We start from the raw sequence: 24,259 nt of genomic DNA, 5'->3' as shown, positions 1-24,259 counted from the left end.
TGGCGAAATTAAACAAAGGCATCAGATTTGTATCAACCTGCTTTGTATTTGCACCAACCGGCTTGGCACTTGTAACGCTCCGTAACATGCGGCATTATGCTTGGCTATCGGTTGATAACCTTCTGATGTTTTCAGTTTTTTCATTGAGCCACCGCGGCCTGCATTACAAACTCAAAACATCGCGTGAGTGAAGCCACCGATGTCACACTGGAAATGAAGCCACGTGGTGGCGCTATATTTGCGACTGCAGTGTAGGGAGCCGCAACGAATGTCGTAATTTTGTAGGCTCCCTGCACCAATGGAACAGCGTTTAACTCAAGGGCAGATAATGTAGGCTCGTGCTTGATGTACACAGATTGCCGAACGATCTGTGACTACTGTCCTGCTCTGGTACTCTATCTTGTGCAAGATGGAAACAGGGCATGGAAACACACGCAATGAACGCGTAACCAACGTTACTAGATTACCTATTTGAGTTTGCAAACTCCGGCCACCCTACTCCGGCGCCGCGGATGTCACACTGCCCTGGACAGGGCGCGCTCACGCCGTTTCGCGGTGGCAGTCGTGGTAGACGGATGTGTTTTGCCGGGGCTCCGTGGCGGCGACGAAAGCATAAGCATTTACAGCGGAGCTGTTAAGGGCTCAGTCTCCGAGGGTTGTGTCAGTGTGTTAAAAAAAAAAAAAAAAAAAAAAAAAAAACCTCGTTGGCTCGAGCGTCGTCGTCTTTTTGAGCGCACGGCCCCTCCTTACTCCCGGCCGGCTGAGCCCCCGCTATTTACTCTTGCGCCTGATTTGAGCTATCTCCTCTCGCGCCTGATATTGCTTCTGATTTGATATTGGCTCTGCTGGTACCCAAAAAAGTATACGCGCGTGTAAATCATATGAGCGGAGCTTGAGCCGATATATTTTAGAAACATCACTTTGTTAAGCCAATGGCACGAGGTTCCATTTTCAATTCATGCTTACGTTGCAGGTTCCTTTTGCACCGGCAAGTGCTGCTACGTAACTTCGCTAACGCCGTTTGGAAATGGTTTATAATCGACACGCACAACGCTATGACCTAAACTAGCAAACATGATAATATTGTTTAACGTGCAGGTGATTCTATTCGACCAACTCATGTACCGTCAACCACAAAAGTTTCCGGACCACGCGAGCGCGTGCCAGACTGCCTATCCGCGCCACCTAGCGGTACGCCACCTAGCGGCGACAGGGGCGCTCTCCCGGATATGAGCCCTCTTGGTACTCGCCTGCCTGTTAATTTTTTATTCCCGTGCATGACATTGTTAGTTCGTTGTGTTGACGCAGAGCGCTGTCTGCGATAAGACCGCCACATATCTGGCTTGATAGCAGTATCGGAGCAATCACTGCAACCTTTGTCGACTGGTGTGCCAATGGGTAGATAAGTTTCACGAAGCGCTGCGACGATTTTTTTACGCGACGTTTACTGGCGCACTTTGGTTGGCAGCATCTTGGTCCAATGAGTGTTGCTGCTTCTGCGTCTTGAGAGAAAGGGTAGGGAGGTGTTTCACTGTCATCAAAAATAAAGAAAAAGCGGATGCATAGAAAATTTTCTTTCACACATAGGCGCATCTTCGCATCAGTCGCTGAAAACGTAGTAGACTTGCTTCAGGCCACGTGGTGATTGCCTATTTGGAAAGATGCCGCTGCGTGTTCCACTTGACGAAAGAAGGCACATTGTGCGTTTATTTATAGAGGGAATACCTCAGCGCGAAATCTGCCGCCGAACCAACAGGAGCCGGACTGCCGTGAATAGGATTATTCAAGCTTTCCGCGACGATGACAGATTCACAGATATGGAGCGCAGTGGGCGTCCAAGGGCCACGACTGAGGAAGAGGACCGCCTGATTACGGCCGCCATCGTGGCTGATCCTTTTCAAAGTGCAGAGGATATCCGAGAAGCGCTCTCGCTCACGGTATCGTCTGAGACTGTAAGAAGAAGGCTGAGTGAGCTTGGCCTGCAGTCTTTCGTAGCAGCACAGAAGCCCTGCCTCTCAGACAGCCAGCTACAAGAACGACTCATGTTCGCTACAGCAATGAAAGATTGGACAACAGAGAAATGGGGCGATGTCATCTTTAGCGACGAGTCAACTTTTTCCACGCGCTGGGACCAACGGAAGCGGGTTTGGCGTCCACTAAACTGCAGGTGTGTTTACAGTGTATTGGCAGTTAATTCACGAAGCTAATTCTGCATCACAACATGTTTCACGTAAAATGAGCTTTTGGACATTACGAGATTTTTCTGTAGTGGTATTATGTTGAAAACATTAACGATTGTTTCATAGTACTACTTACTCTGAAGCTAATTAAAAGCTGCCAGTGGGTCTTTCAGTACTATCTAATGATGTTTGCACGTTTTCTATTGCAACTCTATAACAGCATTATAAAGTTCATACGCAAGAGGAATCACAACATTTTTAGACGCGCCGCTGGAACCCAATTGTATGCTATTTCTTGCAGATATCTGCCTAATTACACACAGAGTGTTCTATCCAGTGGACGGTGTTCCGTGAGCGTGTGGGGAGTAATCAGCAAAGATGGCCTTGGTCCCCTTGTGCGTCTGGAAGGGCCCTTCACTGCGTCACGGTACTGCGACGTCATCACTAGACACCTCGTTCCGTATGCGCTGGACGGTCCCTTCAGCGACGGCTGCTATTTTTTTCAACACGACCGCAGCCCGATCCATAAAGCACGTATCGTCCAGTCATTGCTAGAAGAACATGCTGTTTGCCAGCTTGAGTGGCCTCCATGTGGCGCCGACTTGAATCCCATAGAAAATGTCTGGGGCATGTTGAAGAAACGGCTGTCCACACGAGCCAACCGCGGCCGCACGGCCGATACGCTGTGGCAAGCGATCGCACAAGAATGGGAAAGCCTGCGCGGTCGACCGGAGATTACTGAATCTTTGTACGAGTCGATGCCCACACGCATCAATAAGGTGCTAGAAAACGGCGGACATTTCACTTCCTACTAGATCATTGAGAGACCTATGTTTCATGACACTTCTGTAAATGTCTTGTGAATAAATTCATCCCCTTCAGACACGAATTATGATGCACTGTCTGCAAATGCGTCAAATGCGCATGGCATCATTTCAAGACGCTCACTATTACATTCCAAGAAAGAAGACGAAGCAATGTGCTGTTTTGTGCGAGTTTCAGTAAAAAAATTAATTAGCGTATAACTCATTATCTAATTATTCTGAAATCCGTCAGCTTCAATGCTTGCATAAAAAGAATCAACTATTAGGCCCGAAACGCATGCACACTTGCTTTTTCGGTTGTATTCGTGTCGACCGGAGAAAAAAAAATACTCTTGACGTTGGTCTTGGAACGCGGCACGTCGAACGATTGTCTAACATGGTAGTGTCTCCAGCAAAGTGATCATCTGCAGCAATACGCAGGACAATGAAGTTAACTGACCGCTAGTTGTACCATCAGGAAGCGGACACGAATGTGCACACTGAGTTTTAGGTCATTTGAAGAAACACGTGGCGTGGGACGCGCCTCCGAAGTTCGAGTCCCCAAACGAGGACGCCGTGTCGCAAAGGGTTATAAAAAGAGTCATCGCACCCGGTTATTTCTTATTTTTCTAAATGTAACCACTATAGCAGCGCGGTGGTTCGGGCTTTGCGCAGCAAAACCTGGGCGCAGGCGATCAAATCCCGGCCGCTACTGTCAGCTTAGCGATGGGGGAGGAACGGAAAAATTCTGCCTACTGACTAAGCATCTGTGTCCCATGGCTGCCTCACCGCTCACTCACGCACTCACGAAAAAAAAAAAGAAAAAACAGCGTGGCTACGCGAAAATAGAACTGACAACAGCCGAAGAATACGCTGTCTGATTGCTTGTACTGATATTCTGCTCTAAGAATATAAGCAAGTAGCCCTGGCTAACAAAGAGCGCGTCACGTTGAAAGAGATAGGTAGAAAATATTTGCGCACAGTGCGAAAATAGACAGGCCATAGATTTAAGGAGGGATGCGTCTTCAACGTAGCGCTGCTGTCGATCGCTGGTGACGTAGCGGAAGTGTCGCGAAGAGGCTCTTGGCCACGCGCTCGCGTGGTCCGCAAACTTTTGTGGTTGACTGTACTCGCCACGAAAGCAAAACAAAACAGATTATTATAGCAGGAAATAATGTCATTGCAATCTTGCACACAGCAAGAATTGAACTCTATGTGCCACTGTCACAACGCCGAAACACAAGGTTTTTTTTTTGTTTTTTTAAGGGGGCGGGGGGGGGGGGGGCAGACAGACAAAGAACTTTATTAAGGTCCTGAGGAGCCAGCCATTGGAGCCCCAGAGAGGCCCCTGGCTAGCTGTTGCCTAAGCCCATGTTGGAGCCGGCAGGCCATGCCTCTCTGCTCTCTCACGGGCCCTCGGATAGCCTTGAACTAGTCTTCCTATTTAGTGCTCGTGATGGCCTTCTGCCAGTGCTCGCTGTTGTTGAAGCCGTGTAACACAGGGCACTGCCAGAGCATGTGGGCTAAAGTACAGAATTCTTCCCCGCAATCCGGACAATGAGGATCTATCTGTGTAGTCTACTCAGGGAGCCTCTCGATGGGTATGAACCCGTCTGAAGCATCCTGAGCGTACGGGACTGTGCTCTACTCAATTTGGGATGGGGAGGTGGAAAACGTCGCCGCTCGCCTTTGTAATGTGCCGTAATTTCATGGAACGTAAGTAGAGCGTCACTATGGCCAATAGTCTCCGAACTCGTAGAGTTGTACGTTTTGTGGCTCTACACGCACACCCATCTTCAAAGAGAAGCTCCGCGACCTTTTTGGCAATCCGTTCAATCGCCAACTCATTGCCAAGAAGGCCCTTGCCACACGTGTTCAGACGTCGACCGAATCCTACGGGTCGTACATTCTCGACGTCTTGGCCCTTTGTGCGAAAGTGAAAAGCCGCCGGGTATCCCAGCACATCACGCGACTTCCCAACACAGCTGCTACGTCAGCCTGTGACAACCTCTTCCACCAGCCTTCGCGGTGTGACAACTTAACCCGCATCATTCGGCGTGAGGTCGAAGCAGCACAACCGGCGGCCCCTTCATTCCCGCCACCTGATTATTCTCTGGCGACGATCTCCTTGATCCAGGCCGTCGTCCGTAAAGAGTTGTCCAACGTCGGCCTGCACTCCGTTCGTTCCGTGCGCTCGGAACCTCTTTCTCACGGCACATATTCACCCCGCTCTTCTTACTCCTCTTATGGACAGCGCAACCCGTCCGAATGGCGAACCGTGGATGACAAGCCGATTTGTTTTAACTGCGGCCGCATTGGACTTCTCCGACGCACTTTTCTTCTGATTACCACCCTTGTCCTTTTCCTTCGATCCTTCTATGCCCGACCCACCATCTGACCCCGTTACTCCCGCTCGCCTTCTCCCTCTCGCCGTCAGTCTCGTTCGCCCCCGTCACGCCGTGCTCATTCTTCGACCTACTCGCCGCACCCCCGACCGGCAAACTAGACAACGCAGCTTCTGGAGGTGAAGCTGCAATGACGACATTGGCACGAAATCCTCGCTTCACTTTGCCAATTAACGAACAAGAATCTTTCGGACGTTTTTGTCGGCAATGTTCCTGTGTGCGCTTTGATTGACACCGGGGCGCATGTGTCCATTATGAGTGCTCCTCTTCGCCGTCAGCTCAAGAAAGTTCTGACGCCTGCCCCGAATCGAGCTGTACAAGTCGCCGACGGAGGGACTGTCGCTATTGTTGGCATGTGCTCCGCCCGACTCACCATTGCTGAGAGACGCACCGTCGTTCTATTCACCTTCATCGATCATTGCTCTCATGAACTCATTCTCGGTCTGGATTTCCTTGCCAATCATTCTGCCCTCATTGACTGTTCGGCCAGCTCCCTTCGCCTTGACTCACCTCTTGTTGCCGACCCTGTGGACCCGCCTCCAAGCCATTTGAGCTGCATGGATTTTATGCGCCTACCACCTCACTCTGACACACTTCGACTTGTTTTCCTCACCAGCTGTATCTGATGGCACTTCCGTGGTGAGGAACTTCCGCGGCACTTCCTCTGCAGGATGATGAGGTCGAGCCATTCACAGTTGAAGATAGCTTCAGCTCAGCCAATACCGTGACGTCATCTCACGGCAGTAACTTCGACATTGAGAAGATGGTTTCCTCTGACCTTACACCTGATAAAGCTGAAGCTCTGTGCCGTTCGTCGTGATCCATCGCATACATACTGGCCATGCGAACCCTATACACCGACGTCCACATCGTGTCTCTGCGTCGGAACGAGCTGTTATCCAACAGGAAGTTAAAAAGATGCTTGAAAAGGACATTATCGAGCCTTCCTGTAGTCCCTGGGATTCTCCCGTCATACTTGTCAAAAAGAAGGATGGAATGTGACGCTTTTATGTAGATTATCGCCACTTGAATAAAATCACAAGAAACGGCGTTTACCCTTTGCCCCGCATTGATGACGCTATAGACTCCCTGTACGGTGCCACCTATTTTTCTTCTATCGACTTACGGTCCGGCTACTGGGAGATATCCGTCGACGCCATGGACCGAGAGAAAAGATGTTACCCCAGACAGTCTATCAATTCAAGGATGCCTTTCGGTCTCTGTAACGTGCCCGCCACCTTCGAACGAATGGTGGACTCTTCGCTTTAGGGGTTCAAGTGGTCCACCTGTTTGTGCGATGTGGACGACGTCACACTCGACACAATCTAGACAGTCTTTCAGCGATTCTTGACGTGTTCCGCCGGGCCGGTCTCCAGTTTAACTCGTCAAAATTTCACTTCGCTCACCGCCAACTATCCGTCCTTGGACACCTCGTGGATGCCAGAGGCATGCGACCTGATCCGGCCAAAATTCGCGCGCCGTTACGCACTTGCCTGTCCCGAAGTCTACCAAGGACGTTCGTAGTTTCGTAGGGCGGTGTTCTTATTTCCGACGCTTTGTAAAAGATTTTGCGACCATTGCACGTCCCCTTACCGACATTTGAAGAAAGACGTCTCGTTTTCTTGGGGTCCTGACCAGTGGTCACGGCATAGGAGCAGTGTTAGTACAACGCCAGCGTGGACATGATCGCGTTATTGCCTATGCCAGCCGACTTCTATCATCCGCCGAGCGTAATTATTCGATCACAGAGCGCGAGTGCCTCGCTCTTGTGTGGGCTGTTGCGAAGTTTCATCCATACTTGTACGGACGCCCATTCTGTGTCATCACTGATCACTACGCTCTCTGCTGGCTAACCTCGCTCAAATACCCAACGGGATGTCTCGCTCGCTGAGCTTTGCGCCTGCAAGATTATACCTTTTCCGTGGAAAATAAGACGGGACGCTTGCACAAGGATGCAGATTGTTTGTCCCGCTAGCCCGTCGACGAACCGGTTGATGCGGACGCCATCGCTTCCATTTTCTTTGTGTCCCAGTTGCTTCAAATTGGCAACGAGAGTCCTCATCGACTGTCTGGAGTCAACGCCTGGTGACGACTCTCTCCGGATGTTTCTCCTCAGGGAGGAGACATTATACCGCCGCAATTTCGATCCCCACGGCCCTGATCTTCTGCTCGTCATTCCATCACACCTGCGTTCGACTGTCCTCCGCCAACTTCACGACGCTCCCTTGGCGGGGCACTTGGGCGTCTCGTGCACTGTAAGAGTTGGAGTCTGGCATATCCTAAGGGGTAGTTGGCCCATGCCGTTGTCCGCCTCGTCCACGCTGAAGACGTTGTTGAAGTGAGGAACACGTTCTCGTCGAGAACGAAGAGTATTGGGTTTATTTACAGTATTTACATCAGAAGTATGAGAACGAGACGTTACGTCTCATCAGTCTATCATGACTTTGTAGAAGCACACCAGAGAGCCGCCAAAAGTCTGCTTAAATGCCCTCTCGCCAAACTGTGGTCTTACCGAGACTCAACGTAGGGCCCGCCTTGAGGGCGAGGGTGTGCATACTCCCCCTTCGCCTTCGTTTCCCGAACACCTTCGGGGAAATGCCCTCGGGCACACACTGCTCACTCCCCCACGGAAAGGAGGGGACGCTCGTAGACAGGTGGCCTCGCGCCAGACTTGACGCGTCGGTTGTTCCCGGAACGGGCCAGCCATCGACGGGTTTGGAGAACGGCCTTGGCGGCCAGCTGGTCTGTCGAGCGGCCGTGAGAAAGCGTCGTAGTAGCAGACCTTTTCCAAGAGTCTCCTCTTCCTATTGTCGTGGTCGGCGCCCGGGCGACACGTATTCCTTGAGAGGTGTATAGGCATGGTGTCGCCGCTGATCTTTCCCGGCGGGACGTTTCTAAGCCTCCCGAAGCGATTCGTCACAGGCGATCAGAATATCCTTCAAGCACGCTGCTCCGCTAGTCGCCGAACGTAACAGCACATACGACCGTGTACGCCATTGCTTCTTTTGGCCGGGTCTCGCCTGCTCCATGCGGCGCTACGTTGCCGCTTGTGAGCCCTGTCAGCGCCGGAAGAAGCCCTCCACACTTCCAGCTGGATTTCTCCTGCCAATCGACATCCTACTCGAACCCTTTTTCGGTGTTGGTCTGGACCTTCTTGGACCATTTCCTCTCTCGGACTCCGGAAATAAATGGGTCGCCGTCGCTACTGATTATGCTACGCGGTACGCAATCACCAGAGCCCTCCCGACAAGTTGTACTACTGACGTCGCTGACTTCCTTCTCTACGACATTTTAGTGCACGGTGCTCCGTGCCAATTACTCACTGACCGTGGCCGTAGCTTGCTCTCGGCAGTTCTAGAGGACATATACCGTTCCTGCTCAACAAAGCACTAGTTCAGCACGTCCTACCACCCACAGACCAACGGCCTTACGGAGCGGCTCAACCGGACCATCACCTACATGCTGTCGAAGTACGTTGCGGCCGACCACCACCAGTGGGATCTTCATTTACCCTATGTGACGTTCGCGTATAATTCATCGCGTCACTACACCGCCGGCTATTCACCATTCTATCTCGTATATGGCCGGGAACCCGCGTTGCCCTTGGACACTTTGCTGCCCTCGCGCGCACGTTCAGCCACTGAATGCGCCCGCGACGCAATCGCACATGCCGACCACGCGCGCCAGCGCACCCGCATCCGTCTCGAGGCCTCACAGAAGCATCAAAGACGCCTCTATGATTGCCACCATCGCGACGTGCACTTTTCTCCGTGTTATGTGGTGCTTCGCTGGTCACCCATCTGCCATGTGGGCCTTTCGCAAAAGCTGCTGTCGTGCTACACTGGACCATACCGTGTGGTGCGACAAGTGACCGATGTCACGTATGAAATCATCCCCGCCGACCTCTCGGCGTCATCGTCAACTGCAAGTGACATCATTCACGTGGCGAGACTTAAGCCATACCACACACCTTTCACCGCGGATGTGTAGCTTAAGCACCGGGACGGTGCTTCTACTGCCGGGGGGGGATGATACTGAACATCCGCCGCCACAGTGTGGTTACACTGTGGAGAAGGAAGACGATGGGTTCCCACTGGATATAGCGTCGCTATTTTGGCCTCCGTTATCTTCTCTGTAAATACAGGGACACGTTACACGTAACACGTAACAATATCTCCTTAAAAGCGGGCGACGCGGAAGCGAGAGAATAAATAAAAAGATAGTTCAAATCCAGCGCTGATGCAGCTCCACTAACGTGAAACCTGGGGAAGGGCGAAGCAGTAATGCGCCAGCGTTGTCGCTCGATGCGTGCCTGCAGTTCGGCGTCCATGACACAAAGGAAGTTCCGGAGCCCGCCAACTGCTTATAAAGTCCTGTTCCTTCTCTTCTGCAACACGGCGCGCCCTCATGGGGTGGTGGAGTAGCGCTGGAGTGAGGAGAAATCGAGCGCTTGTGGGGTGATGGCGCCTTCTTGCGTTGCGCCGGTACCAGCACACGCACCGCCAGTGCACCACCAGTGACCACGATGACATCAGATCACATTACACGCCGACAGCCCGGGCCACTAAAGTGTGTCGCATTTAAAATTTTGTCTATTCAGTTACGTGAATTACTGGGCATGTTACTGGCGCATGGGCCAAGGGAACTCCTGCCGACGCGGACACGAACTGCCGCCGATGCTGCGCAAGGTGAATCGATGACGCAAGAAAACTACTGCAGGCGGCGGCGCCAGGTGCACAGATGACGTTCCGATCATTATAAGCCGTTATTTCTCTTTAACGCGTTATCCATCCGCGTCAACCATTACGAACCGTGATCAACCGCAGTAAGGCGGCGGCTGCGTCTGGCGCGTTCGCGAGTGCCGTATCTTGAAAGCGATCCGTGATTGGCGACAGAGAGCACCGACTGCTGACAGCCCCGTGTGCTCTGTGTCCTCGTCGCCGAGTTCGCGTTTAAGCGCGCCCCAATCGTGAAAACGATCTTCGATGGGGGCTCAGTGCGGCGAGTGCTGATATGCTTCGTGTGGTCCGCCTTCTCACCGCGTAGCTCGTGTTGAAGCGAGAGGCAGCACGAAGGTGAATTTGGTCACTGCTGCGGGCGCTGTCTTGAAAGCAATCGTCGTACGGGAGGAATGGACGGATAGACGTACGTACGGCTTTTCTCGTCGGGTAAGCATAAAAATTCTAACGCATTTAAAATTGGCTGATTCATCTTTCATTGGAATCGCGGCCATAGGTCAGAAGTGAAACGTGTCGTCATTGAAGTAGCTGCCGCTTTCATGGACATCTATTGGTATTAGGCTGGCATGCCAGCCCTTGAAGTGTATGCAACCATGTTGATGTCTAGCACGCCCAATACGCGCGAAGGTGTTGAGCTTCTCGCTGGTCTCTCACTGGTCCAACGTGGTCAGTTGCTGCAACCCGGTATTCCATAAGGGGCAATAAGCTTACGACAAGCTAAAACGTTTTCGCGGCTGTCTTCAATTGTTGGCCTTACGCAGTATTTTACCATATTGGTGGCATCATCACGGAAATTTCTAATAAAGGCATGCCGTGCCACCTACGGCATATTGCAACCATATACGGAACTACACCATACTGGTATAAATCTGTAAATATGACGCATAGAACAGGTTGGTTTACAGAATCTTGCGAATAGGTCCCCAGCACTAAACGGTGTCGCTAGACTGATATTCCAAGAACGTTCTAGACTTCAAGGGGTCGGGCGAGCTTTGGTATACGACGTCGCATTCAAATTTCACATATATACCGCAACAGCAGTGGAGTGGAAACGACCGCTTAATTTAGTGTTACAATTTGTACTTGCCATTTCGTAGGGTCTTTTCTCTAAACCCCACGAAGACGGTCCTACAGTGTAACCACCAAATAACTTGAAGGTGTGGGTAGTGGTCACCATTATGGTGATTGGGTAGTTTCTGGAATAGAATAGTCAGCAGTGAGTGTTAGTGCTCGAAGTAAATCTTCACGGCCTTTTATTTGATGTATCATGATTATGACTGCTAATGGCTCCCTATATGTATCTCTGCCAAGCAGGGTTTCCAGGTCTTCGAGAGAAAAAGTGATCGAAAAATTCCGAAAACTGGCCAAAAAGGTTGCCAACTGCGGCAAAAGCTGTAATTGCTAGCCAAAAAATTTGCCACGGTGCAGCAAACCAACAATCTGCCTTTTTTGACGCGATAATAAAGAAGAAGGCGAGAAAGACCTGTAGTTTCCTGCTGCACCGATGGCAAACAAAAATAACATACCAAAACAAATGTTATCACAATATTATACTATCAATAGTCACCATAATGACCAGCCGACGTTCTTTGATAATTGCTGCCGCCCACTTGCGTGCTTTCTCTTAGCCGAAGCGGTGTCGCCAGTTTCAGTACAATAAACTCGCTGCACGCTGTTCTTACACCACTATGACTTCACTTCAAGCGTTCCCGTGCGAACTGTATGACGTCACACACGTTCTACTCTCCCTCTTACGCAGTCGCATAGTCACATAGATATTGGCACCTGTAATTTGATGGTTGCCATGGCGCGTTTTCAGTTGTTGCTGTCGTTTCTGGCGCCAACAATCATGGTCTTCGGGGTTCTCATAGAGGTAACCGTCGCTGCGGACACCACCTATTGGACACCACCTATTAGGACACCACCTATTGCCTCCGCCCTACGAAGGACGCAAAAGCACAGCCTTTAAAATTGGTTAATTCCTGTTATTCAGAGGAAGCTGCTTGGCCCTGTCCAATTATCCGTCAATGACAGTCCCGGACTGCCCGAGCCGTTCATTCCAGCCAACAAGCGTTGCATATGAAAGATCTCGGGCAATCCTGCATAGCCCAGGACAAGTCGAAGAGGCCCACTGACCAAATGGCGGCCATGATGCATTTTCAGCTCCTGAATTCGCTTCCGGAGCTTGCAAGATACAAAAGCATGGTCTTCGAGCTCAACCGTTTGGTGCCGTCGCTTCGATGAAGCCGTCGGGGGAATGCGATTCGGACTCTACACATAGCAATTACCACCGCCAAAAGTAGCCAGAAAGTGGACAAGTCGCCAAGCGCTATTTTCGGTCGCCAGGAGCCTCTAAAGTACGCCAATCTGGCGAGAAATCGCCAAACTTGGCAACCCTGATCTCTGGGAAGCAGTCACCTAGCTTGCGTGAGGTAATTAGGCTTTACTACGTACGTTGCAGTCTAGCATTCTGCCTGCCTGCTTCTACAAAGGTACCCTTGCCTGCGAGGCTCCAGTGTCTTATTTCTCAGCTTTTCAATGCGCTTCTCCCCATTCTCTATACTTCTCATCACCATTCTTCCCTCCACAAGCATCACACTTCTCCTTCATCCCCGTGACCTGAACTGTGTCGACATCGTAGTCTACCCTTCGCACTATGTATCCGCCTGATTCGCTGTTTGTATTTAAGCATAAATTGTGATTGGTGTAGTGCGCAAGTGGAACGCCACAGGAAAAGCTTGTCCTCCTGAAGACTCCTAGAAAGAAGCCTGCGCCATTGAATGTACCATAGTTCTAAAGCACAAGTGGCACGCCTCAGGGGCTCAGACTTTCGGGACCGCGTGACAATGGCCATCTCGAGGCCAGGGAGCTGGCGACTGAATCAGCGTCACCTGAGACTCATGGACAAGCAATTATGTTTCGTTCTTCTGCTGTTCGACCGCCCAGAGCTGACGGACGATACGAGATCTGGGACCCCAAGCTGCAATGGATCATCGGCTTAGTGCGTCGCTAAGTGGCAGCTAACTTCCGAGATGACAACAACCGTCGCCTTCCTGACCACCTGACAAGCTGACCGTCACGGAATGCCCACAAATTCTAGCTAGGGGCCAACGTCAAGCATTTCCGTAGGAACAGCGTCGACGTTTGGTTCCCAAGTTGCCACCCGTTGCCTGGTATGCGGGGGACATCAAGCAACATTGGAGGCGGAGCCCCGCGGCACGGTGTCCCATCATGAACAGGATTTTGGAGCCCGTCCATCATGGAGCCATGGAGCGCTTAGTGTAAAAGAAATCACGGAGTCCTTCTTGTAAAATATCATGTAGCTTTGTACATAAAACCCTTTTCTCATCTCTCTAGACCTCTCCTTCTCCAGGCATTTGGAACGGCACCAGCCATGGAACCTTCCTGGCCGCTCAGACCCTCAGACACCACAACAACATGGAACTAGTGTAGCGAAGAAGACTGGCGCCCTGTGTGACTGGCGCGCCCTGTGGACGCACTATCATCATCGGCCCGCCGACGAAGACGGGCTCGCGCTCTCGGTGTGCGACGCTCAACTGAGACGGTCGCGTTTCTGAGTCGTCAATAAACCCCATTACATATTTGGTGGAGCTGTGCTGGGTTCTACTTCCCCAACCCTGGAACTACGCAATCGGACGCTGCCGGCCATCATGCCTGACGACGCCAGCCAAACAACACCTCAGGCACCGCCAACATTGATTTGTCCTGGCCCCGTGCGTCAACGCGATCCTCCCATCTTCAGCGGCTCCGACGAATACGACGTCGAACATTGGCTCTCGATCTACGAGCGGGTGAGTGCCCCCAATAAATGGGACGAGGCTACGAAGCTCAGCTACGCCAACTTCTATCTAACGGGTGTCGCGAGCGTGTGGTACCACAACCACAAATCCGACCTTCGCACCTGGTCAGATTTCAAGGCGCGCATTACGCAAGTGTTCGGTCGCCCTGCGGTGCGGAAGCTCCGTGCCGAAGAGCGCTTGAGCAGCCGTTCCCAGCAACCCGGTGAGAACTTCACCAAGTACATAGAAGATGTTGTAGACCTTTGTAAGCGCGTCGATCCATCGATGACTGAGTCTGACAAGATCCGTCACGTGATGAAGGGAATCGAAGACGACGCATTCCAAATGCTCCTCTCGAAAAGCCCGCGGACCGTGGTCGAGGTCGCTGAACTTCGTCAGAGTTACGACGAATTCAGGCGGCAACGTCTGCTCACTCGACGTTCTTCTGTTCCCGATGCTTCCGTTGCAAGTTTAGCCGCTGTCACTAACAACGACTATCTGCTCGGCGAGATCAAGGAATTTATACGCTCCGAAGTCGCCAGCCAGCTATCCCTACTCACCGCCGTCCCCGGACCTACGCCGTCCTTGGCTCCTCCGTTGCGTCAAATGCTCCAAGAACAAGTGTCCAAAGCCATACAGTCTCCTCGTGCAGCGCCACCATTGTCTGTACCTCTCAGCTACGCCGAGGTTGCAGCACGACCACCCCCATCGACTTTTTCAGCGCCACCGTTTGCTGCACCGCCACGTCCAATCCCTCCAGTGTACACCACCACATCACCAGCTAGCACGGGACCCTGGCGTACACCCGACAATCGCCCCGTGTGCTTCTTCTGTGGTATCCCTGGTCACGTGGCACGGCTCTGTCGCCGTCGCTTATGGCTTCAAGGTCATGACCAACCTGTCTCCTCCTACGTTTCGCCAGCTTCGTCCTTCTCACCGCCACGTGATTCGCACTTGCCGTCCACGCGCAACGTCATTCCTTCTGCCCGTGATCGTCGCTCGCCATCCCCTCGTCGCCGCTCACTTTCCCCCATGCGGCGACGTCCGGCCCCATCGGAGCAGGAAAACTAGCTACCGCAGTTCAAGAGGCGAGAACTGCGTTCCAGTCGAACCACACAAGGCCTCGCTCTCTTCCGACGAACGTAATCGAAGTATCTGTTGAAGGAGTCGCCACACTGGCATTAGTCGACACAGGCGCCGCCGTTTCAGTAGTTACGGAAGAACTTTGCCGCAAGCTTCGAAAAGTAATGACGCCCTTATCTGCGCTATCACTCCGGACTGCAAGTTCCCAGTGCATTACCCCTGTTGCCGCATGTACCGCCCGCATCGTCATTCAAGGATACACGTATACAGTCGAGTTGGTCGTCCTCTCATCCTGTTCATACGACGTCATCTTGGGGTGAGACTTCCTTTCCGATCATCAGGCCGTCATTGATTGTTCTCGCGCCGAAATTGAATTTTCTCCGCTTCCCGACACCCGCCCACATGAACTTGACGATCTCGGCGACAAACTGGTCGTTACAGAAGACACTACGATCCCTCCGCACTCTTCGGTGATTGCGCATGCCTGCTCTACTTTCGCCACTGACACTACTGCCCTGTTTGTCCCATCGGACATTTTTGTTCGCCGACAATGTTCCCTTCCCTTCGCTGTCCTAACGGTCAGTGGTGGCTGCACGTGACTACTCGTTTCCAACGCTAAGGCCACGCCGCTCGTCTTACGTCGTGGCGAGTGCCTTGGACGTCTTCAGTCTGCCGACTCGGTTACCATCTTTGACGCGCCTCTTGACGACACCTGTTCAGACGTCAACTCGTTGACCTATAGCTTGCATTGTTCCCAGCCTAGGCACGACGTCTTCCATAGTTCAGTGGATGCCCTCTTGAGCCCTACGCAGCGTTCGAAGCTTCTCAGCCTTCTACGGAAATACCAATCTACGTTCGACTGTCAACACGCCCCATTAGGCCGCACATCGACTGTACGTCACCAGATCGACATCGGCACCCACGCACCACTGCGCCAGAGGCATTATCGTGTATCACCCGCGGAGCGCCGTGTTATTGAAAACCAAGTAAGCGAAATGCTTGAGCGTGGAGTGGTTCAACCTTCTAATAGTCCCTGGGCGTCGCCTGTAGTCCTGGTTAAGAAAAAAACTCACAGCATATCCACGGGGTGAACGATGATGAGTGGGCGAAGCTCCGGAGGGAATCATCGGATCTCCCGCTTAAGGGGACGCTAGCACAAACGCGTTAGAAACGTGCAGTACCACGGCCTCTGGATAAAAAAAAAACTTTTTTTTATCCAGCGGCCATGGCAGTACTCTCTAGTAAGGGGGAGCGGCCACAGCGTCTTACGCAGCCATTTACACATGCCGGAACGTGCACCGCGTTTGCCGACGCCATCACATGACTGCTGAGAGAGTATACCCCCCCTATTCATAAACGCTCCTCGACTTGAACTTGACTTGCCACCGCCTTGGGCAGCGCGTTCGAAACGCGTTGAAGGTAAGGCGGAGAGGCCACAGCGTCTTACACCAGTTTCTTACACGGGCCGTAACGCGCTAGCACAAACGCGTTAGAAACGCGCTAGAAACGCGGCCTTTCGTTAATGTTGGGTATTTATTGCCATCGTGGTGCGTGTGTCTATGTGCGCTTCGTGGCGTAGTGGTTAGCGCCGCGCGTTCGGAAGCGAGGGGTCCCTGATTCGATTCCGCGCTACGGACACAACATTCGAATTTTTTTTTCATAAAACGCCGGAAGCGTTCTCCGGAAGCCGGAAGCTGGCTTCCGGAACCGGAAGCGGAAGCGGAAGCGGAAGTGGAAACGGAAGCGGAACCGGAAGTGGAACCGGAAGCGGAAGTCGGCTTCCGGTTATACTATACGTATACATATATATGTATATATGGGTATACATACATATACGGACACACAACGCCATCTATTGAGCAATTCATAAAACTAGACGTGGCTACCTACTACGACGGGGACGAACGGGTGCCGCTATAAGGAGCTTCGCCCCTAAAATATGGCTCAATTCGATTTTGCGTTGACTACCGCCGTCTTAATAAGAGAACTCGCAAACACGTCTACCCTTTACCGTGCATCGACGATGCCCTGGATTGTTTGCAAGGCGCGGAGTATTTTTCTTCGCTCGATTTACGCTCAGGCTATTGGCAAGTGCCTATGGATCCTGCCGATCGCCCGAAGACAGCCTTCGTGACCCCAGATGGCCTATATGAATTTAACGTTATGCCGTTTGGGCTTTGCAATGCCCCTGCTACATTCGAACGAATGATGGACAATCTGCTTCGTGGGCTCAAATGGAAGACATGTCTATGTTACCTTGATGATGTCGTCTTTTCTCCAGATTTTCCCACACATCTGTACCGTCTCGAACAAGTCCTGCAGTGTGCATCACCGAGGCAGGCCTCCAACTCAACTTGAAGAAATTTCGCTTTGGAGCCCAGCAGCTTGCTATACTCGGACACGTCGATCGTATCGAAAGATGGCATACTCCCTGATCCTTCGAAATTTCACGCCGTCGCCGAGTTCCCGAAACCCATGTCCCCGAAAGAACTTCGGAGCTTTATCGGGCTCTGCTCCTACTTTCGTCGTTTTATCCGGAATTTCGCTTCCATCATTGCTCCGTTGACTCAGCTGCTTCGCGGCGACACACGACTTTCTACTTGGACCACAGCTTGCGACGATGCGTTTGAAGCTATGCGGCGTTCGCTCACTTCGCCTCCCGTACGGCGCCATTTCGACCCCACGGCCCCCACGGAAGTCCACACCGACGCCAGTGGCGTAGGACTTGGTGCCGTGCTTGAACAGCGAAAAAGTGGGCATGATGAATACGTAGTAGCCTACGCCAGCCGAACACTAACGAAAGCGGAATCTAACTACTCCGTCACCGAAAAGGAGTGCCTGGCTATCATCTGGGCCCTTGGAAAATTCCGACCTTACCTGTACGGCCGCCCCTTCGACGTCGTTACAGATCACCATGCTCTATGTTGGTTATCCACTTTAAAGGATCCGTCAGGCCGCCTTGCGCGATGGTCTCTACGGTTACAAGACTTCGACATACGCGTCATTTACCGGTCTGGCCGTAAACACACCGACGCGGATGCCCTCTCTCGGTCGCCTACACCAAGTGACATGACTTGCATTACAGCCATCGAATCGGCGTTTTCGTCGCCTGTGCCCGTCAACATGGCTGTGGAGCAACGCAAAGATCCCTGGATTGCGGCACTTATGGATTGCATTTCTGACAATTCAACACGCCCTTCACGTGCTATCCGCCGCCACGCTTCTCATTTCGAGTTGCGGGATGGTGTTCTCTATCGTCGAAATTACGCTTCCGACGGTCGCAAATGGTTGATCGTCGTTCCCCGCCATCTGCGCACAGATGTATGCTCCGCTCTCCATTCAGACCCGCAATGCGCCCATGCCGGTCTCTTCAAGACTTACGCCAGGCTTCGCTCCCGCTTTTATTGGCGTGGCATGTATAATTTTGTGCGAAAGTACATTCGCTCGTGCACAGCGTGCCAACGACGCAAGCTTCCTGCTCCTCGTCTTTTTGGTCCTTTACAGCCCATTCCTTGTCCGTCCCAACCATTTGACCGCGTCGGCATCGATCTCTACGGCCCTCTTCCCTGCACATCAGCTGGCAATCGCTGGATTATTGTCACTGTCGACCACCTCACCCGCTATGCAGAAACTGCGGCACTGCAAACAGCGACAGCCCGCGACATTGCGTCCTTCCTACTGCATCACTTCATACTGCGTCATGGCGCACCGCGGGAACTTCTTAGTGACAGAGGGCGTGCGTTTCTTTCAGAAGTTCTTAACGCCCTTCTGACCGCGTGCCATACCGTCCATCGCACCAGTACAGCTTATCATCCGCAAACGAACGGCATAACAGAACGGTTTAATCGTACTTTGGGCGACATGCTATCCATGTACATGGCATCGGATCATACCAACTGGGACCTCGTTTTGCCATATGTTACGTACGCCTCTAATACCGCTTCACAGGCCACAACGGGATTTTCGCCAGCCTTTCTCGTATATGGCCGTGAACCTACATGTACGCTCGACACCATTCTCCCCTACCGGCCTGATCCATCAGAGGGCACGCCTTTGTCTGAAGCCTCCAAGTATGCCGAGGAATGCCGTCAGCTGGCCCGTTCGTTCACGGCGGAAGACCAGAGTCTCCAAAAATTCCTTCGCGATGATGACCGACCTCCCTGCACCTACCAGCCGGACTCACTAGTCTGGCTGTGGATACCTTCAAGCACCCCTGGTCTATGCTCTAAACTCCTCGCTCAATACCACGGTCCCTACCGCGTCGTTGAACAGACGACGCCGGTCAACTACGTCGTCGAGCCGCTAACGCCATCTACTGACTTGAGGCGTCGTGGACGCGAGACAGTCCACGTCCAGAGACTTAAACCCTATTACGACCCCCTTGTCCTCTCCTCTCCTTGAGTCGCCAGGATGGCTCCTTCTCCAGGGGGCAGTTGTAGCGAAGAAGACTGGCGCCCTGTGTGACTGGCGCGCCACGTGGACGCACTATCATCATCGGCCCGCCGACGAAGACGGGCTCGCGCTCTCGGTGTCCGACGCTCAACTGAGACGGTCGCGTTTCTGAGTCGTCAATAAACCCCATTACACTAGACAGGAATTATGGATATCAAGCAGTTTCTTCCTTTGTGATTTCGTGCTATACTTTCAGGTGGACATGCTCTCAACAGAGTGGCGAAAATATCCGTCGCTCATCTCACACGTACATTTTTTTTTGTCCTGAGGTAGATCCACTAGACCCAAACTTGTTATTGCGCGCGGAATTTAATATTCCCCTAACCTCTGGCGGACGTTTCCGACCACTAATGGAAATATATACAATCCGTTTCTGTCACGGAGCGGCATAGTTTCGAGCCATCGATACGCCGATTAACGGGCGCCAAAAACGTCGTGGTTCCACGGTGCGTCATATAGTTTCGAGATAGCGACACGCCGATTAACGGGCGTCAAAAAACGTCGTGGTCCCACGGTGCGGCATATAGTTTCGAGATAGCGATACGCGGATTAACGGACCCAAAGTGTATGCGCGTGCGTCCGTATGGTGCAGTGCAGGGGCGCGACCTCGGACAGTGAGGGGGGGGGGGGGGAATAAACCGTGCCTCGCCCCTGAATAAAAGGGGCGCGGCCAAGACTTTGGGGAGGTGTCATGAAATAATTAGGCGAACGCTGCATACTTGCAGTTCCCAGACATAGAGAACTAGGGAAAGGAGAGGCTATTTAAGCGCAGGTTTTAGGCCCTGCTAATAAGTTTTGAAGGTGAGCCTGTAATCTGCTGAGAAGCTGTCAAGGAGCTAGTCCCGTCCAGTATCGCCTGGGCCGCCTAGCCGTGTCGGAACTCTAAGTAACTAGTTGACGTACGAGACGACAAACCAGCGTCTGCAACGAAGTTCACGGTAGTTCTCCTCAAGTTAGCTCAACCTGCGTGAGGGAAGTCGTCAGATCTAGACTCCCGGGAAATACAGCCCAGCAATCGCATCCACCTCAAAAAGATCGGCCCGCCAGCATTCTTCGCGAAAGCTCTGCGCTCCGACTTCGCGGTTTATGGACTTGCTGCTGCTGCCCGGCCACGCGTATCACATCGTTGTTTTCTTTTGAACTATCTTTTCTTTTGAACGCTATTTTAGTGAACTACTGTTAAGTGTATTCTTGTATATTTGATCCATGTCCTGTTTATTGCTCGTCATATTGTCTTCATCATTGTGTTCAGGTGTGTTAGTTTGTCGTGTGTATATTTTATTAGGGGCGAAGCTTCTTAGGGTCGAGACTTGTCCCCCGTCGCGCCGTTGTAGCCATGCTAGTACTCGCCGCTCCCGCTAGAGGCGCAGAGAAAGAGAAGGCTCTCTTCCTCTTTTTCTCTCGTTCCCGACGCGCGCTTTCTCTCTCGTCCGTAGCTAGGGGCGCTGCGGTGCACAAGAGCGTTCGTTCCAGATGCACTCTCTCTTTCTCTCTCGTCCGTAGCTCTGGTTTACCCGAATGATCCCCCGGTGCTTCGCCCACTCATCATCATTCACGTCGTGGATATGCGGTGATTTTGTTAATTTGTTTATATTTATCAGCCGATAAATATCTTGTTTTTTGTTTACTCCAGACTGACTCACTGTGTTCGCTCGAGTATGGAACAACCAACCGGCTTGTATACCCCGTCGATAGACTTCGCGCCGACGACGAACGGGTGACAGCCGTGACAGTCACTGAAGTGGATGAGCTGCATATGGCATCATTGTATGAGGATGATGCAAACGCAGTTGTCTCTGCGCCGCACGAGCATGCGCACACACAAGGCGGCACAGGTCATCTCGTGTAGCTCACAGACCGATCTGCGCCGTTAGTTGCGTAGTGGTGGTTATGATGATGATGATAATGATTTACTGGCACCGCCTTTGAAACGGGGTGGTGACGAATAGCCACCTAGCCTGCTTGATTTAGTCAGGTGTGCCATGAATGTTTTAATTAACAGCGGAGCTGTTTATGCCAAGCGTTATCTGTCTGTCGTAGACAAAAAAAAAGACTCTACGAAGCAATGACGTCACCTCGCGTTGCCGAGTAAATTCCGGCGCAGGTGGGCACTCGCTTCGTCCTACACAGACACGGCTCCTCCGAGCTCCCGTCAGCTGAGCGCTACATACTGCGCATGCGCCGCGACGTCATTCCCGCACGTCTGCGCTCGCCGCCCGTACAGTGTGCATAGCTTTTGCCCGCACTTCCCCTACGACTTCACCAGCTGCGCACTAATGCGCATGTGCCGCGTGTCAGACGTGAATTCACGGCGAGTGTGCGTGCGCTCCTCCATTCCATACGAAAGCCGGCAGGTGCGACTGTTTTCACAACAAATGCGTGCAGGGGCGGGGCCTCGCCTCGATGACGTGGCCTCGCCTCGATGACGTATCACCATTTTCTTTTTTTTTTCTCTGTTTGGCGGCGCGGCCGGTGTGCGGCGCATCAGTTCGGATCAGCTCATTCCACGTGAGCGTGAAGTTGGCTCGCGTATCATATTCGCGGCGTGCGTTGTTTTGTTTCGTTTGTGAAAGCGCGGAATGCAACAATGAGTGAGCCTCCTGACCGACTGAAGGTGATCGAAAAGTATCTCCAAGGGTTACATCATCATGAAGACGGCTACTCCCATGGCTACCTGAAGTCAGACGATAAACTTAAGCTTTTTGAGAGGTCCTTGGCTGCCGTCAACGAGAGGTATGCTGTGCGGACATCAAGAGACCTGAACAAGCCGTCTAAATGTAAGGATGTATCGACTGCTTCCTAATGTATAGCTCTGCGCGTAGATTTATCATTTTTCGCAGAAGTAACTTTAACCAGGGACTCAACCAGGCAGTAAGACTTGTTTTCAGTTGCGGTTAGTGCAGAACAATAGACAATTGATTTATCTTGTTTCGCCTTTTTGAAGATATCATTGTTCTGGTTACCGGTTCAGAGTTCCCCTGGCGCCGATTTATTTCGGTTTGAGTGGAGTATTGTTCTTGTTACTGCGACATGACCCGATCCTCAGAAATTTTGATAAAAGTACAAATAACTAAACTTATTTTTCGGTTTCAGTCATGATTAGAACCACGCATGCAAGCTAATTGTGACTTTAAAAAATGAGAAAGTCTGCCCCTGTGCTCTTTACGTAAATGCTTCAGAACAGCGCTTGGGCATTTGTTTTGTAAGCATCTGCGCATGTTTTTTAACATTGATTTCAATATATTAATTGAATTCAATTCAATTCATTGAAAATTGAAAAATTTTTTGAACATTGAACAGTTTACTATCAGGCCTATGCCTTGTAGCAGGACCACGGATGGCACATGCGGCCGTGTCATGACATGGAGTACAGCTATGGTGGCCCTTCTAGCCACCATAGTATAGCCGCACCGCAAAAAATTAATTAATTAAATTATGGGGTTTTACGTGCCAAAACCAGTTCTGATTATGAGGCACGCCGTAGTGAGGGACTCCGGAAATTTGGACCACCTGGGGTTCTTTAACGTGCACCTAAATCTAAGTACACGGGTGTTTTCGCATTTCGGCCGCACCGCAATTCGTGTCTCGTCTTGCACGTGTTGCGCACGATTCCTTTTTCAATGTTAAAAAAAATACCCAGATGCTTACAAAACAAACGCCGAAGCACAGCTCTGAAGCATTTATGTATAGAGCACAGGGGCAGACTTTCTCATTTTAAAAGTAACAATTAGCTTGCATGCGTGGTTCTAATCATGACTGAAACAGAAAAATAACAGTTCAGTTATTTTTAAGTTTATCAAAATTTCTGAGGATCGGGTCATGTCGCGGTAACCAGAAGAATACTCCACTCAAACCGAAATAAATCGGTGCCAAGGGAATTCTGAACCGGTAACCAGAACAATGATATCTTCAAAAAGGCGAATCACGATAAATCAGTTGTCTAGTATTGCGCACTAACCACAACTGAAAACAAGTCTTTCTGCCGGGTTGAGTCCCTTGTTAAAGTTAGTACTGCGTTTTTCAATGATAAATCTACACGCAGAGCGAAACATTATGAATCAGTCGATACTTACGTTTAGACGGCTTGTTCAGGTCTCTTCAATTCCGCACAGCATACCTTTCGTTGACGGCAGCCAAGGACCTCTCAAAAAGCTTAAGCTCATCGTCTGACTTCAGGCAGCCATGGGAGTAGCCGTCTTCATGATGATGTAACCCTTGGAGGTACTTTTCGATCACCTTCTGTCGGTCAGGAGGCTCGCTCATCGTTGCATTCCACGCTTTCACAAGCGAAACAACACAACGCACGCCGCGAATATGATACGCGCGCCAAGTTCTCGCTTACGTGAAATGAGCTGGTCTAATGCCCCTTGATAATTCTAAAGTACAGCCACTCTTTGTACTCTGCCGCCGGCGCGCGACCTCCTCGCCTCCTCCTCGCCCCCTCGCGAGTCCCCTCCGCGGCAGACGGTATTGCGCCCGTTTTCCTGCACGATGATTGGTCTCCCTGCAGTTGCCCTTGGAAACGAGCGGAGCTTGTGTTTTGCTTGTGTTTTGCTTTTTCGTTCGCGCCATTTTGCGCATTAGCTCGGTTGGCTCGGCGTATAGAGAATGGCGCACTAACATTTCACGCTGTTTCGTGCACTGTCTGCTAGCGCTATGCCGTGCTGCGGCGCATATAACTGCAGCAAGAAGCGTCATGATGTTCATGCAGTTTTTACGATACCTCGAGGAAAGCGTGATGGCTTGCGCAAGAAGCAGTAGCTGCGCAACATTGGCCGAAGGAACTTCATTGCAACA

At 51.6% G+C, this 24,259-nt stretch overlaps 1 protein-coding gene across 1 annotated transcript in view; it reads right to left on the bottom strand.

Moving 5' to 3' along the window:
• Positions 1-7,600: 7,600 nt before the first annotated feature.
• The window catches only part of LOC125940848 (uncharacterized), a 62,347-nt gene continuing 45,688 nt past the window's right edge, over positions 7,601-24,259 (bottom strand). Inside the window, exons 8-9 of the mRNA XM_049657456.1 lie at positions 11,211-11,323; positions 7,601-7,740 (exon numbers count right to left, since the gene is read on the bottom strand). Of these exons, the coding sequence (XP_049513413.1) occupies positions 7,601-7,740; positions 11,211-11,323 (253 nt within the window). The remainder of the gene's footprint in view (positions 7,741-11,210; positions 11,324-24,259) is intronic.

Source organism: Dermacentor silvarum, chromosome 10 (genome assembly GCF_013339745.2).
Source record: "Dermacentor silvarum isolate Dsil-2018 chromosome 10, BIME_Dsil_1.4, whole genome shotgun sequence".
In the NCBI taxonomy this organism is placed as follows: Eukaryota; Metazoa; Arthropoda; class Arachnida; order Ixodida; family Ixodidae; genus Dermacentor; species Dermacentor silvarum.
This window is presented reverse-complemented; position numbering and strand designations above follow the sequence as displayed.